At 40.8% G+C, this 20341-nt stretch overlaps 1 protein-coding gene across 1 annotated transcript in view; it reads right to left on the minus strand.

Annotated features, from left to right (window-relative positions):
• The window catches only part of SYNE2 (spectrin repeat containing nuclear envelope protein 2), a 3814665-nt gene that overhangs the window by 2690700 nt on the left and 1103624 nt on the right, over positions 1-20341 (minus strand). The window contains exon 28 of the mRNA XM_044073561.1: positions 14427-14528. Coding sequence (XP_043929496.1) covers positions 14427-14528 — 102 coding nt within the window. The remainder of the gene's footprint in view (positions 1-14426; positions 14529-20341) is intronic.

The raw sequence follows: 20341 nt of genomic DNA on the forward strand, positions 1-20341 counted from the left end.
GGGATGATTATGCACTTTTTGGCATTTAGCTTGAGGCCATCACTTTTGACACCAGGTATCTGTCTCAGTGAGACCCTTTTGGAGGATGTCTGTGTCAGCTGGAGAGTCAGTTATAGCCCCTAGTTTGCAGTCTTCTGTGAACTTGGTCAGCCATAGTCCTCCTGTGCTTGCCTGTACCTCTGAGAAGTATATGCCAAACAGGAGGGATCCTAGGACTGAGCCCTGGGGAACGCCACTTGTAACCAGTTTAGAGTCAGACCTAGCTCCCGCAACTCTCACCATGTGGGTTCTGTCCGTGAGCCAGCTGGCAACCCATCTTGTGACGTAGGGGTTTATGTTCAAGCTGGTGAGCTTGTCTATAATACTAGAATGGGGAATGGTGTTGAAGGCCTTTGTGAGGTCTAGGTAGGCTGTGTGTAACACCTTTCCCTCGTCTATAGCCTTGGTAACTGCCTCAAAGAAGTCCACCAGGATTAGGAGGCATGATCTGCCCTTAACAAAGCTGAACTGGGTAGGATCCAGTGTTTGGAGGTTCCCAATGTATCTGTTAATGAGTTCCATGATGATGTGCTCCATAGCCTTGCAGACCAAGCTAGTCAGGCTTATAGGGCGATAGTTCCCAGGGTCTGTTGTGGCTCCACCTTTGTGGAGTGGAATAACCGTTGCTATGCACCACTCTATGGGTACGTAGCCTGTGGAGAAGCTGAGTTTGAACACTGTGTTTAGGTGAGGGGTTAGTTCATCTTTGAGCTCGTGTAGGACACAGCCTGGGACACCATCCAGTCCCATAGACACTGTGTTTTTGGCTTTGGAAAGGGCTGTTTTAACCTGAGTGTCTGTGATTTCAGGGGCTGTACATTCTTCTGGTATGGTTATAGGCTCTTTTGGGGGTGAGAGGGGGGTGAAGTTTGCACTGAACCTGTCTGCCAGGATGTTGGTGATATCGGTCAGTTCAGTGCATTTTGTGCCACTCTGCACTAACTCCAACCATTGTCACTTAGATTCTTGACATAGCTAAAGAATGCCTTGTGGTTATCTTTGGAGTCCTTGGCAATTTTTCTTTCGAAGCTCACCTTGGATGATTTTATGAGGGATCGTAGTTTCTTGCTGATACTGATCAGGGATGTCTTCCCTTCTTGGGATTTTACTCTTTTCTGTACTAGTTTCCTCCTTCTATTGTATAGCTTGTTTATGGCAGGGGTCCACCAAACTGGTTTCCTTTTCTTGGAGGAGTGAGTCTTGGTTTTGCTTGGGATAGCATGAGCCATGCATTCTTGTAGGTCCCCGTAGAATTCATTAGTAAAGGATTTTGCAGCTTGGACAGCGTTATCCTTTAGCATGGGGGCTTTGAAACTTTTCACCTCAGTCTTAAGTAACGTGAAGTTTGCTTTTGAAAAGTTTTTAACGGTGGTTTCCTTGTCTGGGGGTGGGGGCAGAATGTGGATATCCAAAGTGATTTGTTTATGGTCAGATCTAACCAGCGAGGGGTTGACTTCCGGTGTGAAACACTGGTCACCCATGTTGGGGATGACCAGGTCCAATATGTTGTCATCTCTGGTGGGAGTGTTGACCAGTTGATCCAGGGCGTTTGAGTTTATAAATTCTAGGAAATGTTGGGCAAGGGAGTTAGTACTTGAGTAGTTCTCCCAGCTAATGTTTGGGTAATTGAAACCACCCAATATTAGGGTGTTTGGTAGGACCTTTATGTTTCCCAGTGTTTCCAGAAAAGTGGAATTGGGGTCCTGGGACGTGGTGGGTGATCTATAGCAAGCTACAATTTGAATTGCAGTTTTGTCCATTGTTAGTTGCACGTGGATGATCTCTGAAGCATCGTGCTGTGCCACTAACCTGGAGGTGCGGGTATCCTTGATGAATATAGATACGCCCCCGCCTTTTGTATTTCGGTCTGGGTTCTGTGGCTGAAATGTATGGTATGACTTGTAGCCTGGTAGTGCTGGGGTGCTCTCTGGACCCTTAAACCAGGCTTCTGTTACTGCACATATATCGATTTTCTCCATATTGAGGAGTGCCTCGAGTGCATGCATTTTGAGGTTTAGACTTCTGGCATTGAGTAGCATTACCCTCAGTTTTTGTTACTTGTGCTATTTACGGTGGTGTTTTTGTCTTTCGAGCCTTGCCTAAAAAAGGCACTATGGGGGTGGCAAGAGCCTTGGCCAGTATTCAAAAGCCTAAGGGTGACAGGTGCAAGCCATCTCTAGTGAAGCATAGTGGCTTCTCGAGCATGTCATCCCAGGCAGACAGACACTGGATCCCCTTTGAATAACACCAGAAACTTAGCCAATTGTTGAAATTGATAATTTTGTCTTTATATTGTGCCATCATTCTTGGTGAGGGCAGGATGCTACTGAGGGTCAGGGTCATACCGGCCTGGGCTACGTGATCAGAGAGCTCTTCCATGTCTCTTTTCATGTAGTCCAGGGAGGTACGGTTTAGGTCATTCACACCAACATGGACAATGACAGAGACATATTTGTACTTGTTCTGGAGTGATATGAATGCTTGTGTTATGTGGTGGATCCTGGCACCCGACAGGGAGCTAACAGTAACCTTCTCCTTATTCAGCCTAGTGAGTGCCAAAAAATTCATTATTGTATCTTTTGGGAAGTCATCTACCCTGGGGAAACTACCCCAGTACAATACATCCCTAAGGTCTTACCCAGTTATTTTGGAATTGTGAATTTATGTGAACAGTGACCCAACTTTGAACCAGCATGTGTTCACTGTCATAAGAAAGTCTTTCTATGTTGTGCAGCTTATAAACAAACACATTGTGTCTAGATTGAGGGATGTCATTGTCCCCCTTTACTTATTCCTCATTAGGTCAATCCTTGAGTATAATGCCCCATTGATCATGTATCTGCCAAGATACATACAACAACTAGAACACCCAGAGAGATACCTTACAAAAATGATATAATGGATACAAAATAAATCCTACATGGACCAAGTCAAAGCCCTGTCACTATACTCAGTATCTTACAGACTATTAGGACCATAGGTGTGTACTAAACTAATGGCCATGGAGCCTTTACAAGCCTAGGTCATAGAAGTGCCCTGGTATCGTGCTGCTTGACGTTAATTCCCAGTGCTTCTATCAAATAGAGCCACTGGAGTGATCCTCAGGGTGAACTTTTTATTACCCATCCACTCATCAAGACTTCTCTTGAAGAGGGACAGCAAGGTGCTCTGCTTGACATGTATGGGAAGTCTTTTCCAGATCTTGGGCATTCTCTGGGTGAGGAACCTGTCCCTCCAGCATGTTCTGTTGATTGTGGTAATGAGGTTGAGGTCTCTGGAGTGTATGGTGTGGAGGGATTGGGATTTCTTTAGATGTAGCATTTCTAACTGAGTTGGGTCAGACATGGCTTTGTAAGTCAAGCAGAGATCACCTCTAAGTAGGTGATATGAGACAAAGAATAGCTGGAGTCTTTTGAGTCTGTCTGTGTAGGACATGTGTTTAATGCCTAGGATCCTCTTCGTGAGGTACTTCTGTGGCCTCTCCAGCTGTTGCAGGTGTCTAGTGAGGTACATGCCAAATGGGGCATTATACTTGATGATTGGTCTAATGAAGGAAGAGTACAGAGAGACAATGACCTCTTTCAATCCTGGATGCAAAATCCTTGGTAGTGAGATGTGCCACATAGAAAGACTTTCTGACCACACTGGCAATGTGGTGATTGAAGGAGAGGTTGCTATCAACCTGCATCCTCAGAGGTCTTATAATGTTTTCAGTGTTCAGTGGGCTCCCATCGATATGGTAGTTAGTGTGAGTTTTTACCAAAGGGGATGACAACGCATTTTTTGGTGTTAAGCTTAAGGCGATGGTTTCGACACCAGTCATTGGTCTCAGTGAGGCCTTTCTGTAGGATGTCTGCATCACTTGGGGAGTTAATAATGGCTCCCAGCTTGCAGTTGTCTGCGAACTTGGTCAGCCAGAGTCCCTTTGTGTTGGCCTGGACTTCTGAGAAGTAGATGCTGAACAGGCGAAGACCCAGGACCGATCCCTGTGGGACTCCACTTGTGACTGGTCGGCAGTCTAACTTGGAGTTTGCTACTTTCACACTGTGCATTCTATCTGTGAGCCAATTTGCAACCCACCTAGTGATATAGGGGTTGATGTCTAGTTTGGTGAGTTTATCAATAATTCCAGAGTGAGGAATGGTATCAAAGGTCTTGGCCAGATTGAGGTAGGCTGTATGCACTGCCTTACCTTCATCCACAGCCCTGGTGACCGACTCAAAAAAGTCAACCAGGTTGAGCAGGCATGATCTCCCTTTCACAAAGCCAAACTGCGTGGGGTCCAGAGTTTGGGGATTTCCTATATCTTTGTTAATCATGTCCATGATGATGTGCTCCATAGCTTTACATATCAGACTCATCAGGCTAATGGGGGCGATAATTCCCAGGGTCTGTAGTCACTCTGCCTTTATGAAGAGGGATGACTGTAGCAGTGCGCCATTCGGTAGGGACAAAGACTGAGGTGAAGCTGTGACTGAACAGGGCACACAGATGTGGTGCTAGTTCCCTTTGTAGTTCATGTAGAACACAGCCAGGGATATTATTGGGTCCTATGGTAGCTGTATTCTTGGCCTTGGACAGTGAGGCTTTAACATGCTGCTGCAGTAATGCTGGGTGCCTGGCTTTCTTCCGTTACTGTGATTGGTCCTTTAGGGGGGAGAGAGGGGTAAAGTTGGCACTGAATCTGTTGGCCAGTATGTTGGCAATATCTGTTGGCTCAGTATAGGAGTTACCATTGTGCAGTAACTTAGAGCAAATCTAGGTACTGCCGTGGAGGTTCTTGATATAACTATAAAAGGCTTTGTGATTGTTTTTATTGTCTGCCGCAATTCTGCCTTCATAGCTGGCTTTAGAGGATTTGATGAGGGGTCTCAACATTTTGTTCAGGCTAATAAGGGAGTTTTTCCAGTCTTGGGACTTCAACCTTTTCTGCAACAGTTTCTTCCTTCTGTTGTAGAGTTTATCAATGGCAGGGGACCACCAGACTGGCTTCCTTTTTTTGGAGGAGAGCATCTTGCTTCTTTTGGGTATGACTAGTTCCATGTATTTATTTACATGTTCGTACAGTGCATTGGTGTATGATTCAGCAGTCATGCAGCTATTTTCCATTGGCACGGGTGTCGTGAAGTTAGCCACCTCTATTTTTAAGAGTCCAGAGTCAGCTTTGGAGAAGTTTTTCAAGATGGTTACCTGTGCGGGGAGTGTGGGTGAGATGTGGCTTTCCATGGTGATTAGGTTATGGTCAGATTTGACCAGGGAGAGATTGACTACTGGTGTAGAGAAACAGTCGCCCATGTTAGTAATAACCAGGTCAAGGATGTTGCTTCCTCTAGTGGGGGTCAGAATGAGTTGGTCCAGGGCATTGGAACTGATAAATTCCAGGAAGCGTTGGGCCACTGTATTGGTGCTTGAGCAGTTTACCCAGTTGAGGGAGGGGTAGTTGAAGTCTCCTAGTATGAGTGTTGAGTTGGACCTTGATAGATTCCAGGGTGCTTAGGAACATGGAGTGAGAGTCTAGGAACATGGTTGGGGACCTATAGCAGGCTATGACCTGGATCGAAGTCTTACCCGATGTTAGTTGTACCTGAAGTATCTCAGATGCATTATGCTAGGCTACTAGTCTGGAGGTGTGCATATCCTTTATGAATATGAAGACACCACCACCTTTGGCGCTTCGGTGCAGGGTTTGGGGCAGAAAGGTGTGGAATGAGTTATAGCCTGGTAGTGCAGCAGAGGTGCTTTCTGCTGCTTTAAACCAGGTCTCCGTTACAGCACAAATGTCAATGTTCTCCATTTCGAAGAGTGTTTCGAGCAAGTGCATCTTGAGATTTAGACTTCAAGTGTTGAACAGTGTGATCCTCAGATTACATTTATTTATAGCTGTTACAGTGGTAATTTGGTCTTTGGAACACCACCTAAAAAAAGGCACTACAGGGGTGGCAAGAGTCTTAGCCAGTACCCATAAACCCAGGGGTGACAGATGCAGGCCATCTCTGGCAAAGCGTCGAGGTCTGCTGTCAATCATGTCATCCCAGACAGACAGATACTGGATCCCCTTAGAATGACACCAAATACTTAGCCAAATGTTGAAGTCAATCATTTTTTTGTTTGTACTGCAGTATCAATCTGGGTGACGGTAGGATACTGCTCAGGGCTAGAGTCATACCTGTCCTGGCCACATAATCCAAGAGCTCCACAATGTCTCTTTTCATGTAGTCCAGGGATGTGTATCTAAGGTCATGCACACCCACATGGACAATGACAGAGTCATACTTGTACTTGTTGTGGAGTGACCTGAGTGCGTGTGTTATGTGTCTGATTCTGGCACCTGACAGACAGCTAACTGTTACCTTCTCCTTATTCAACTTAGTGAGTGGGACATCTGTGTGCCTCACTACTGTGTCACCTATGACTAGTGTATTGGGCAAGGTGTTTAGCCTTAGGGGCTTAGGTTGAGCGGCTTAACCCGGCTGGAGAGTGTGTAGATTTCAGTTTGGTGATACAAGTGCATTGCTCACAAGTCTGAGTGTTGGGAGGTAAGAGGAGAGGGTTGTCTGTGTAGCAACTGCCTCAGAATACCCAAGTGCACCTGGTTAATAGGAGAAAGCACAGGAAACTGCCCTTTAATCATGCCAGGAGGGGTGGTCATAACTACTAAGTACTGGAGCTATTTCCGTGAACAACAACTAATGCTGATGGTTCTTAGGTGTGCTATAATAATTTCTAGAAAAACCTGTTTAAGTGCAAAGTGATTGGGCTATTTGAAGTGCAAGAGAAAAAGAACGAGCAAGATCCAAGGGAAAAACTAAAGAGCAGACTTTCTGGCACCAGTAGTTTACCTCAGCTCAGCACCACAGAGCAGAGCTTAAACAAGCACAAACCCATGCAAACGTGGGCTTTAAGACCAGAAAGTTGAAAGGGATGGAAAAAATTCCCAAACGTTCAATAAACTACAATTTCTGGGCCAGAAACCACTCTTCTTGTGGTAGATAGGCTATGGGTCCCTATTAAATTGCCGAACGTTTGAAAGTTCGAATGTCATACAGTTGACACCATATGATCGAACTTTGAAAAGTGGTATGAATATTAATAACATTGAGAATATTCTTATTAAAAATTGGACTGCGTTCTTCTATTTTGATAATCTGATGGATATTGTTGATCCTAGACCCCATTTTATGTACAAGTGAAATGATAATATTAGGAAAAAAAGTGAGTGGAAAGTTATAAGCATTATAATATCTTGGATAATATCATGAGTAGAAAGGAAAATATTAACTATGTTATAATTAATGTACATTTCTAAATGAAGAGGAAGAAATAATTGTTAATTATGTCAAGAAAATCAGATTTAGTGGTCATTATAATTATATTAGCAAGGAGGTGGTTTATAAGTCCACATATGTGAGGCTTTCTGTGTCAGAAAAACTGAAGGGAGTCAGCTGACAAGGATTTATGAACATGATTATGATGTTAGAAAACATAACCAAATAATGCTTCAAGCAAGTATGTTCAAATTTTTAGAATTTTAATAAGCTTTTATTTTTTTAGTGATAGAAAAGGAAGAAATCAACCTCAGGGGTGGCTTATGGGAAACAATAAATGAATATAGGGAATTAATATGGCAACTCAAATTAGAGGCTGCCTCCCTTCTGGGTTTAAATGACTATCTATTAACAGTGTTCTTAGGATGAGAGGAGAAAGGCAACATTGTATGTTTAAAACGAATATTAGTTTTAGGGTACATTTATATAAATATTACATTTTCATAATTTGTGCTGAATATATTTGTGTTATAATCCACTTTCATTTCTATAATTAAATACTGAAAAAATTACTTGTTTATATGTATGTCAGCTGACTACAAATGGATAACATGATTGAGGTTTACAGTTAAAAAAAGCGGCATGAATTAAATGTAAGCCCTTTCACAAAGCCTTCCTTGTTCTTTCTTACCACTCATGTGCAAACCCGAACCCCCACCTCTGCACCTAACTGCAACACTACACATTGTTCCTTTTCCTTAACATTACTGCTATGCAAGACACACACACACACTCACACACACACACACACACACACACACACACACACACACACACTCACACACTCACACTCACACACTCACACTCACTCACTCACACTCACTCACTCACACTCACTCACTCACTCACACTCACTCACTCACTCACTCACTCACTCACTCACTCACTCACTCACTCACTCACTCACTCACACACACTCACTCACACACACTCACTCACACACACTCACTCACACACACACACTCACACACACACACTCACACACACACACTCTCACTCTCTCACTCACACTCTCTCACTCACACTCTCTCACTCACACACTCACACACTGTACATTCACCATCGCACACACTCAGAATGCTAAAAACTGTCCCCTTATGTAGCCCTTACTCTAACCCTAAGCCAGAAACACTCAGACACATGCTGTCAAATCTTCACACTCATGCAATGATGCTAGGAACAGCAGCAGCAGTGTCCTTGCAGCATCCTAGTGTCCTGACCCATCCTGTGCAGATGTTACCACAGCAGTGGTGCAACATGTGAATATACAACACAGAACATATTAGCTATCTCATGCAACATATGAGACCTTGTGTTATGCATGCAAACTGTTGTACAGAATATGCACATACAGCATGGACACATCACTCTACTGTCATTAACGTGTGTCACACCTGAAGTACTTATACGAAACACAAATAGTGATGTATGCAGCCTATTTACACCTTCTATGAGCATTGTGCATTTCATGTTTTGACAGGTATAAGAAAACAGTAGGTTTGCCACTACAATGCCATGGGCAGTGTTGTACTCGTTTTACCCCAGACTAGTGGGATGGACAGACATGTGAATTTATACAGCTGTGTGGCTGCCACAGAGGCTCAGAAGTTTTTACATGTGATGGGTGGGCTTCACACACAGCAAGCCTAAGAGGCACGGGGGGGGGGGGGTTATGGGTGCGATTGGGCAACCAGGCTCGGATGCTGGGGTTACACAAGGGGAAGTCCATTACAGATGTCTGTATCATACACACAATATAAGACACCCGGGACAGCACAAGGCTTGTCAGTCCTGATAACTCACACCAACTGTTGTGTTCCTGTTTGTTAGGTTTGTGCTAGCTGACATTGGGCCAGTCTTTTACTCTACACGTTCACCTGTACTCTCTCTCTCTATTTTTTTTTATTTGTGCCTTGCTTTCATGTACACTTTACACTGCAAGTGCAGTTAGCTCTTTTTTTCCAGCATGCAAGAGATCTGTATGAATCCTAAATGTACAATGAATGCATTCTTCATTTTTATTTGTTTTTTTAATTTATTTATCATTTATTGATGTATTACTATTTCTTAACCTGGTGACTTGGCTGGTCTATGGAGCCTTTTCTGCCATGACCTGGGTTCAGAGAGTATTAACAGAATACAGCAGAAATATACAGAGTAACAGAAGTCAGTAAATTAGATAATAATTTAAACAAAATGTAGATAAAAAGAAAAGGAATATAGGTGGGATTGACATAAATGTACATACCGTAGCTTTGTATAAGCAAACAAAGCGTGTCATGTACACTATGTACACGATTTTAATGGATACCAAATGTTGTTTCAAAATGTTATATAATTTATGAAAAGCAGGAGGTTCCTTCATTATTAGCCATTATCTCTAAAGCATTTGCACATGGCTTCATGGATTATGTGATTTCTTAATGCTTTTTTGAAGTCCTTTATTTATATTGTATTTTTGTACTTTTTTAATTTCTCCAAGACTTTTGGGTGTCTAATACCATGATGGGAATGGACCCCATTCCTAAGTTAAAGTATGATTAAAGTTCATGAAATTAGTACTGTTTCAGTCTTTGATGTTAGCCAAAAGTGCTATTTGCAGCACCTGCAATGTGCCCAGAACTGACAGCTTCTGCAATTCATATGGAGTTACATAAATCAGTAACATTTCTAAATGTGACTATAAATTCTTTTTTATGAGACACACTGCTCCTACAGGTCTATATCAATTTGTCAAAGATTCAGTTCAGCAAACCTGACTTCATCCACCCCACACAAAGTAACTTCATTTCCCCGAACATTCACATCCACGAAATACTTAAGTAAAGAAAAGAAGCAGTTGGCCGACAGCACAACTTTGCCCTTTTTCCCCCCTGTAGTGTGATCTCGGAGTTGGTTTATACAGTTGGGGTGGTTTGGGTAGCGCAGCCCACCTTTTGGGTGGGTTTGACATATTGCTCTGCGTGTTCCGTTATGGTGTTGGCCAAGTGCTTTCTTTCCCTGGTGAAATATTTTTTTCAATGTGAACGTTTGCAGAAGTGAAGTTTGGTGGTTTGGGGTCAATGAAGTCAGGTTTACTGAAGTGAATCTTCGATGAATTGATATAGACCCACTCCTACTACTATTGGAACTTACTGGGTATCCGTCTTCCACACTGCCCTTGTTTCTGCCTCCAAATCCTGGTGTTTTATGACTTTGCATCTATCTGTACGTAAGACAGTGTAATTACTGAGTGTAGCAATTTCAATGATCAATGCTACTTTTGTCTCCTTTCCCTAAACTACTATACCTGGTTTTCTCACATCTATCTTTTGAACTGTTGGTAATGGGTGATCCCATGTGATATAAACTTCATTTTCTATAATGCTTTGAGGCTCATGTTTCCAATGTTTCTCAGCTACTTCAGTATTATAATGTTTGCACAGACCCCAATGTAACAGTCTTGTCACATTATTATGCATTTCGGTATAGAGGCCTTCCACCATTAGTGTATCACACCCAGCAAAAAGATGTGCAACTGTTTCCAATTCCGTTTTACAAAACTTGCATTTGCCAGTTTCTCTGACATGTTCAATGGACTTTGTAAACCAATGTGTACATAGCCCACTGTCTTGGACCACCAACATTAACCTTTCATCTTTTGGTTTAAATTCACCTCTCCTTAACCACTCCTACATTAAATCTTGATCTACATGAGGTTGTTCTAGGAGTTTTCTATAATTGAAGCTATATTTATGCATTTTCCACATTTCTTGTCTTCTAATCTGATCCTTCACTTTATATTTTTTCTTTTGTTTTTTGGCACACTCATTTGCTGCCTGATTTTTATCTACTTCTGGTTTGATTTCCATTCCCACTTGAAACCAATGTGCTTCTGCTAAACTAAGCAGTCATCTTAGACTTGTTCTCCTCATATTTTAAAACTTTCTCTATGTTTGGATCTTGTGAGGTCAGCGAATATGTATGCAGTCCTACAACTGCAGATCTATACATGTAATCAATGTCAAGGGGACCCATTATACAGAATGGGGAATATATATCTTGATTCACACTGATTTTTATAAATCACTTAAGCATGAAGCATTTTTCTTGTTTTCCTGTCCTGATCCAGTACCTTTTGGGGGCCAATCACCCCAAAACTGTAAGTTAGCATAGGAAGTACAAACTGATTTAAAACTTGGACTTTATTTCTAGGTGTCAGAGCTGTTTTCACTATTAATTTTAGTCTTCTAAAATATTCCTTGCTAAGGTTTACTCATATTTTGTTCATGTTTTATTGTGGATCCTTCATCAGTTCCCAAATATTTTTACACTCCCTCCTGCTCAGTTTCTTTTATACCACATTCCTGTCTCGGACTAATATTTTCTTGGTGCTGCAGCTTTCCTGCTGTAAATGTTGCTTTGGCATACTTATCAAGACCAACTGACATTCTAATATCATCTGAGAAAGTTTTAACCACTTGCAGTTGTACTTCCAATTCCTCATCTGATGAGCTATAAGCTTTAAATCATTCACAAAAAGAAGATAAGTTTTTAAACTTTGTTGCTTTCCGGGAGCCAAACTGAAGCCATGCCCTAAACTATTAAGTAGGCAGGTTAATGGATTAAGGGTAAGACAAAAGAGCAGTGGTTATAGTCACCCTGGAATATTGCCCTTTGAATTTTTATCCCTCTGTTGGGATCGGTTCTAGTGTACAGTTCACACATCACTGAAAAGCAAGTTATTGGTCGATAGTTTTTAGGATATCCTGCAGGTTTACTCTTATGGAGGAGTATCATTTTTTTCCTGTTAACTAGTTTGGCTGTGTTTGGGATGCACATATAAATAGTTCTTACTCATGTAGCAGAAGTTAGGTACTCCATCTGGGCCAGGGGGTTTCCGAATTATGTGCTTTTCTTAATTTTGTTTCAATTTTTCTGGTGTTACCTCATCCCATTTCATATTCTGTACCTTTAAACTTCTTATTCTTTCACTTCTTCTATCCACTTAGCATCTTTGTTATGCTCCACAGGATCTCCATAGATATTTATCAAAAACGTGCCGTTTCTTCTTTTTTAGTGGTGTTTCTGTTCCTTTTGCTTTGTTTCCCAATTCTGTATAATACTTTTTTGGTTCATCAATAAATTGCTTATTTTACCTTTTTCTTTACACTTGTCTGCATATCTTCTAAGACTTTTTTGCTGTGCTGATCGCTTTAATTTATTATTTGCAACAATGTACAATAAATCCTTGTCTGTTCTGATACTACACACTGCTTTATCACTTCTATCTTTCTGAGTATTTTTGCTGATCTGTTCTATGAAAAGCAGGAGGCTCTCTCATTGTTAGCTATTCTCCTCGAAGCATTTACTCATGGCTTCATTGACTGATTTCTTAATACTTTTTGAAGTACTTTATTTATACTGTATTTTGTATAGTATGTCTTTCCTGATGCCTTACAAATGCCTGACATTGAAAGAATTATTTTTTTCAAAATGTTTATCAAAAAATTGTTTCTATAGTGGACAACTTCCATTCTGAAGGCTTAGGATGTCTGCAAGCTATCACCATATAAAGATAACAACTAGGATATTTAATACCTTTTAGACTTCACAGACAGATACTACAGAATGGGTTAAGAGTATGGAGAAGGTGATCAAGCAGAACAATGTCAGAATATGGAATGATCCACAAGATCACAACAAATGTTTCAACAGGTAATACTATCTGCATCATACTGTTGATGAACTAGGTGCAGACATTCCTAACACAATATTCTTTTTAATGTTTGAATTCAATCAGGGATGTTGGCAAATTAAGTCAAATGAAACTAGTCATAAAGTCAGTACAGTTGGCTTGGATTCAGAATGAATGGGCTAATAAGGTGCATGCAGAAGAACCTTCGGATGAGGTCTTGGAAAGAAAATACAGATTCTCCTAACTATAAAAAAGGTAGGTCTCTCTCTCTCTCTCTCTCTCTCTCTACATTTAAGGACATCTTGACTACAAAAGTAACTGTAAATTCTGACCCAAGATAATGGCCATCAAAGGTTTTGGAAGCTCAAAAGGTCATACATTTTTCAAAAAGCTATGAAAATGTGCATCTATTTCTTAACACTACATTTTAATACTAATTTCTTTGTATTCTCTGGCATTTTTCAGCTCACAGTCTCTTTAAAGAGATTCATAACAGGCTTCAAGTCATCATAATCAGGTCCATTCAACCATACTATCAAATTACATCCAAGTCATGAGGTGACCCCATGATCAGCCATAGTGATTTATTGTAGTTTGTTTACTTGATCAAAACAGAGTCTTCCATAGACTTGCATCATCCATTTTAAGATCCGGTATGTTATCTCCCTTCCAAGTGCTCTAATACTGACAACAATATGGATGTTTTTAGGTCTACTTTGACCTACCATTACTAATTATACAGCCACAGTAAAACAAAGAGGCCATATGCTTATTTCTAATGCTTTGTTTCTCCTATTGTAAATATACTTCATCTGAGACTGCACCAACTTCAGAAAGGGGTGCTGATTTATTTATCTATTCTCCAAGCTGATGGGATCAAGGAGGTAGTACATTTAGAGATTTGGGCTTCAGAGAAATAGAACCAACTTGGGGGGGTTGTAGAAAGTACAGCATCCCTGCAAACATGCTGTTTAATTGCTTTTAATTCTGCTTTTTATGCATGCTCCAACAGTCAAATGGAATGGCAGTAAACTGCAATTCACAAACTGGACCAGCAAGCTCAAATTAGGTAGGTTCCAGTAAATCTTCCACCAATATCCCAGCAAAATGTATTCCACTTAGCATAAACAGACACAGTTTTAATTGGGATCTACCTGATTAACAATGGCATTCTAAGGAAAAGTACTTGCAAACCAATATTGGGGATTATAATTAATTTAGTTAATTGATCATGAGAAACTACTACTGAAAATTAAATTAATGACAGCATTCAGCACCATATTATAGTTGTGTAATTATCAGTACTGTCAAAATGCTGTAACACATTTAGCAAAGAAAACATGGCCACTGAGTTAATACTTTCTGCCACACATACTATATCGTACCTGCAGTTCTAGCGGTGGTTCATTTACATGTAGAAGATTCTGTATTTCAGATATTTTAATACTAAACTGGTTTATAGTTTCTTCATGAACTTTTATTCCAGCCTGGAAAAAAAAAAACATAATGAGCAAAGTTATATTTTTTTAAGTAGTTTTGTTCTTTGATCTCACTGCTAAAATCACACAGCCACCTCTTTTATATATGAAACATCTTAAGACTTTACAAATGAACAAAAGTTTGAGTTGGTTTGTAGCTTCACTGGAAACATACAAGTCTTATGCAGAATGATACAATGAGGGTGGTTTACTTATTTTTGTATGTTAATGTGGCGAGGGGGCTGGTGGTACAGGACCATAAGGACAGGTACAAATAAAAATGACACAGAATAACAATGACAATAGAAAGAGCATAACAAAATTACAGTGAGCTATAATGAAATTCATGAGGAAAACAATAGCATCTGTAAGCTATAAAACTAGATATATTTGAACAGCGGTTCAAATAAAAAAAAGTTTATTTGAATATAGTAAAACATCTTAATAGTATCACGAAATAATGGCTATATAGAAACTATAAAAAAATTACACATATTTTACATTATGTTATCCAGCATCCCTAAAACAAGTACACCTATACCGCTAAGTGTGACCTGGATGGATGTGCTGTATTATTCTACTAAGCAGTCCTACAGCAGAAATAAATATTATTAAACTGTTCTTTAGCACTGCTGTAATTAACTATAAAGATATAATGGGAGCATAAAAATATTACCATTACCAATGTTAAGTATGGATATAACTTTATAAAAAATGTGTGTGTTTATTATTCATGATGCTCTGGGTAAGAGCATAGATAAAGAAGTAAGAAATGCTAACAGCATTATACGGCAGTCAGTAAAAATGTCTATATATGTATGTATGTGTGTGTGTGTGTGTGTGTGTGTGTGTGTGTGTGTGTGTGTGTGTGTGTGTGTGTGTTTGTTTTTAAAGCAGATAACTTGTACAGTTTTGGTTGGCAACCTATAAAACATAACTGTGCTGTTATTAACTGACTAGTTAGATGGTGACTGATCTTCAGGAGGACTGAGTTGTATAACATCTTTACTGCACACACTGTACTACAGCTGGAAGGGAACACCAGCAATTCCATGAGTGATACTGCTTACCTTCACCAAGGATAATGCCAGAGTATGAACAAAAGATGATGGACTTCAATAGTTGGTTTAGTTACTGGTGTCTTTTCCAGGGGGATTCAATATTTGTCAGCATAACAGGACATGGTTCAGAGACCACATTGCTTTGCAAAGGATGGTCTGCACCTGTGTCCTCTACCATTCTTAACATTGGACAAAACGTTATCCATCCTTAGAGCCTTTTTAGGCAATGCCAAAGAGACAAAGTCATCAGCTTAGCAAATAAAACCAAAAGGAACCTAAAGGTGTTACTGGTCAGTGCTAGGAACCTTAACTAGAAACTCCACACCCTACAAGCTCTCCTCACTCTGGAGAATATTGGCATCTGTGGTGTTGCCGAGATATGTTTTAAATCTGCAGAGCCACAGAAAGTACTCCAGTAATGTAAGACTTCAGTGCCTTCCACACATCAGCTGCACAAACAGGACAAAAGATGTAGAAGCCTCGCTCTATTACCAAAACCATAACTCTACATAAGTTAAACAGGACGATGCCCTGGAATGTATCCATGTGAAAATCACCACAAGCAAAGTCCCATACCATAACCTAGCAATGTGCCTAGAACCCCACCTAGACCTACTGAATACACTCATCATTAATTAAATACCCTATTATAGCAGATTAACTACTCCTCAACAGACTGGCAAACATACACTGCCTCATACTCACAGGCACAATGATTCCTAGACTTTATTAACATCAATACCCTTGCCCAGATAGTGCACACACTCACCAGGGGTTAAAACATACTGGACCTGGTACTCACCAAAATGGAGAATGCTGCACACCCACAGTGTCACTGCCTCACTGGTGAGGTTAAAACACAAAGTTATCTCCTTTGAAATAAAATTCAAACTCTGTGACCCTAGCAAACCCCGTAACAGTTAGGAACTATTTCAAACCAAACTTTATCATGTTAAGCAATAGTTTGCTAAAATTGAATGCCCTTCCCAACTCCAAGTTTAGAGCAAACTGTGTGGAATTGTTCACAGAGAACCTGTACAACCAGGCAGGTGGCTGTATAGAGGCTGCTGTACCTACTACAAGTAAGCCCAAAACAAACACCACAATTGTGGAATCTAAACCCTAATATGGTACATGACAAAAGGAAAAAAGTCTAACTAAAATCAAGAAGAGCATCTCCCAGAATGATAGGGGCTCTCTAATTAAACTAAACAGGAAACCAAGAGGTCTAATTAAGCCCAAGAAGGCCAATTACAAGGTCAAGATAGCCTCACAGGCTAAAGAAAACCACAAGGCCTTCTACAGCCTCAAACACAGCACACATGAATGTGCTGCACTGGTGATCTGTGATGCCACCGCCATTGAGCAGAGCGACATAGTAAATTTGTTCGCAGACAAATTCATCTCAGACTTTACCCCCCACTCCTGCCTCCCTCCCCCTATGAAATACCTACTAGTATAACTCCCCAACTACTAGCAAGGAACAGGTCCTGGTGGCACTCACTAAAGCCAAATATATAGCCTCAATGGCCTTGACAATTCCCCGGGATGCCTCTTAAATAGCTTAAAACATGACCTGTCAGGACCACTTGAGTCACTTTTCAACTATAGCCTCAAAACAGGCTTTATACCATAAGAAAGGAGGACTGCAATGGCTATCCCACTTCACAAGGGTGGACCATAAACTGACCCCAGAAACGTCAAATGTACAAGTCTGAATAATATGTAAAAACATGGAACAAATTATCATAGAAATGATCAACAAATTCATAGACAACCTTCCGACACTGGACCAAACCCAGTTTGGCTTTGTCAAGGGAAGGTCATGCCTATTAGACCTGGTAGACTTTTGTGAGAAGGTCAATATGGCAACAGATAAGTGGAAAATGGTGCATACTGCCTACATGGACCTGGTTAAGGCTTTTGATACAATACTCCACTCAAGTATAGTTAACAAACTCACCAAACTGGACATACATAAACCCCTACACAACTCACTGGATTGCCAGCTGGCTCACAGACATGACCCAAGAAGTTAGGATTGGTGAAACCACCTCTACTAACAGACTGGTCACCAGATTAAAACTGAATGTCAAGGAATGCAATATAGTGATTTTGGCAAAACTGTCATTCAGGTTAATTACTCCATCAATAAGACACCAGGGAATATATGTAGACAGCAATCTGGCCTTTGACCACATGTGGCCAAAGTAGTAAGAAAATCATTCTATATGTCACCCATCTTATAAGTAAGGGCATGGCATCCAAGTTCAAGGAAGTCATAGTGCCACTTTATTCAGTCCTCATCAAACCCAACATTGAATAAAATACCCGCTTCGGCATGTACCTGACTGGACATATGCAACGGCTGGAATGCTCACAAAGGGTCTTTACCAGGAGAATTCAGAGTATAAATATATTGTTCTATACAGATTGCATTAAAGCCTTATCTCTATACTATATCTCCTGCAGGTTACTAACAGGCGATCTATGCCTGGCCTATAAGGCAGCCTAGGATACAGCTCTGATGGACGTTTTGCACATCTGCAAATGAACAGCATCAGAAACAAGAATCCAAGGATTTAAATTTTGCTTGTGACATACATAAGATATGTTGGAGAGACAGATGTGTATCTAAGGATTCTCAAGCTTTGGAACAGGTTCACTATCCATGAGAAGCACAGTCCATCACTAATCCTGTTTAAGTGTAACCTTGATCAATGGAAGAGCAATTGCAAATTCATGCTGGGTCTAGCTCCAATGTTTCTGATAGACAGAGGCAGACATTAATGGCCAAACTAATACACACCTCCCACATAATCTTTACAAATGTCCTAACATACATCTATTAATAAACCATCATGATACATAGTGACACAATTGGGTTGAATTGCATGGCCAAGCATATAAAGGCCCTGGTGGTCATTTACTTAGTATATACCTATGAACCTATGAAATGCATGTCCTTGCATAGTCCTGTGGGATAAAGAAACCATTTTGGGTGCTGTTGTGGCACAAAGAACCAATAGGCTTATGTTAAAATATATTGCTCATTGCTCCTTCAATGAGAAACATCACTGAGTACTACCTGTGGTAACCATAAGTCTTAAATAGTATATACAAGTTATTGCACTATGTCTTCTATACACAGATTTACCCCACATCACTTATAAAGAATTCCTGGGGTCTACTACAAGCTCCCCTGTCCCAGGCACTTAAATATCCTTGTCTTGCAGCTAAAGTCTCAGGCATCTTGTAGCTCATGCAGGTGACATTCCTTCTCGAATTCAGCTACACGTTTTTGTGAAGTGTGGCACTGTGGGGAGAGAGCGGACCTGCCACATCTACCACGTCACCTGACCATGTAGCTTAGCTTGAGCAGTGTAAACCCTGCAGCTATGGCTAGGGACTGGCAGTGGATAGGAGAACAGATGAGGTCTTCAATCAGCAAATGCCTGTGGAATTTAGGTTTAGGGAGGGGGAGGGGAGTCTGGGATTAGAAAGAATCGGGACTTTAAGGAGTGTGAACTCAGTTTTAGGGTTAGGCAGTGGGAAGGGAGTTACATGGTTTGGGAGTGGGATGGGAGTTATGGAGTTAAGAAATAGGATGGGAGTTTTAGGGTTAGGGAGTGGGACTGGAGTTTTAGGGTTAGGGAGTGGGATGGGAGTTTTAGGGTTAGGGAGTGGGATGGGAGTTTTAGGGTTAGGGAGTGGGATGGGAGTTTTAGGGTTAGGGAGTGGGATGGGATTTATGGGGTTAACAGTAGAAAGGCAGTTTTAGGGTTAAGGAGCAGGAGTGGATTTTTGGAGTTAGGGAGTGGTCAGGGACTTATGGTTTAGGGAAAAGGAGTAGAGGTTTAGAGAGGGGAGTATTTTGGTTAGGGTTAGGGGTCAAGTGACAGCATTAAAGTTAAGGACTGAGTGGGACCTTTAGCGTTAAAGTTAGGGTTCTGGTAAGGCTCTGCAGTTCAGCGGGGCCAGTTGCTGTGAGGGCCAAGTCATTAACTAGGATTCATCTAATGGGAGTTAAGGCTCAGTTATAGTAAGAGGCAGTAAATAAAGATGTTGTCAGCTGGTAGTACATGAGAACTTGTAGGAAACTCAATTTACTGACATTTTTAAAAATCCCACAGCTATCTTGGGACAAATAAGCTACTAAATCACGGAACCAAGTCTGTGCAAAGCACTATTAAAGATTTGTAAAAATTATCAATAACTGCAGAAGATAAAGATATGCAAAAATACTATTGTGAAGTAAAAAGTTCAGTTCAGGCTCTGCGGTGTTCTCTGTGGGTCACTGCTATGTTTTTAATGCCCACAGTTATAAATGCAGCACACCAGAGGATCAGTACATACACTGGTAAATGGTATTCTTCAATGAAGAATTTAAAAGGGTCAACAGAATTCTAACATTTTCATTTGTAGGGTGTAAACAAACTCCGCCATGTCAAGACTGCGCACAGAAAATCTATGAGACTATATTTCCAACACTGGGTGTTCGGCCTCATTCTTCTTACCTATAATGTCTCTCACAAACAGTACGAGTAACCAGAAATGCTGTTTGCACGTAAGCATCACACTGCACACTTATGTGGGCCACAAATGAATTGCAGGTTCTACCTCAATGGAGAAAATGCTACTTCATAGTAAAAAAGGTACAGCCACAGACAGTGCCATCTGAGTCAATTAAAAAATGTAAGCCTTCTGAGGTTACTTACGGTTACTTGGAATATGGCAGGAAAAATGTGAAACAAGAAGGGC

The sequence above is a fragment of the Protopterus annectens genome, chromosome 6.part0 (assembly GCF_019279795.1).
Source record: "Protopterus annectens isolate FY-2018-M chromosome 6.part0, PAN1.0, whole genome shotgun sequence".
NCBI lineage: Eukaryota > Metazoa > Chordata > Ceratodontiformes > Protopteridae > Protopterus > Protopterus annectens.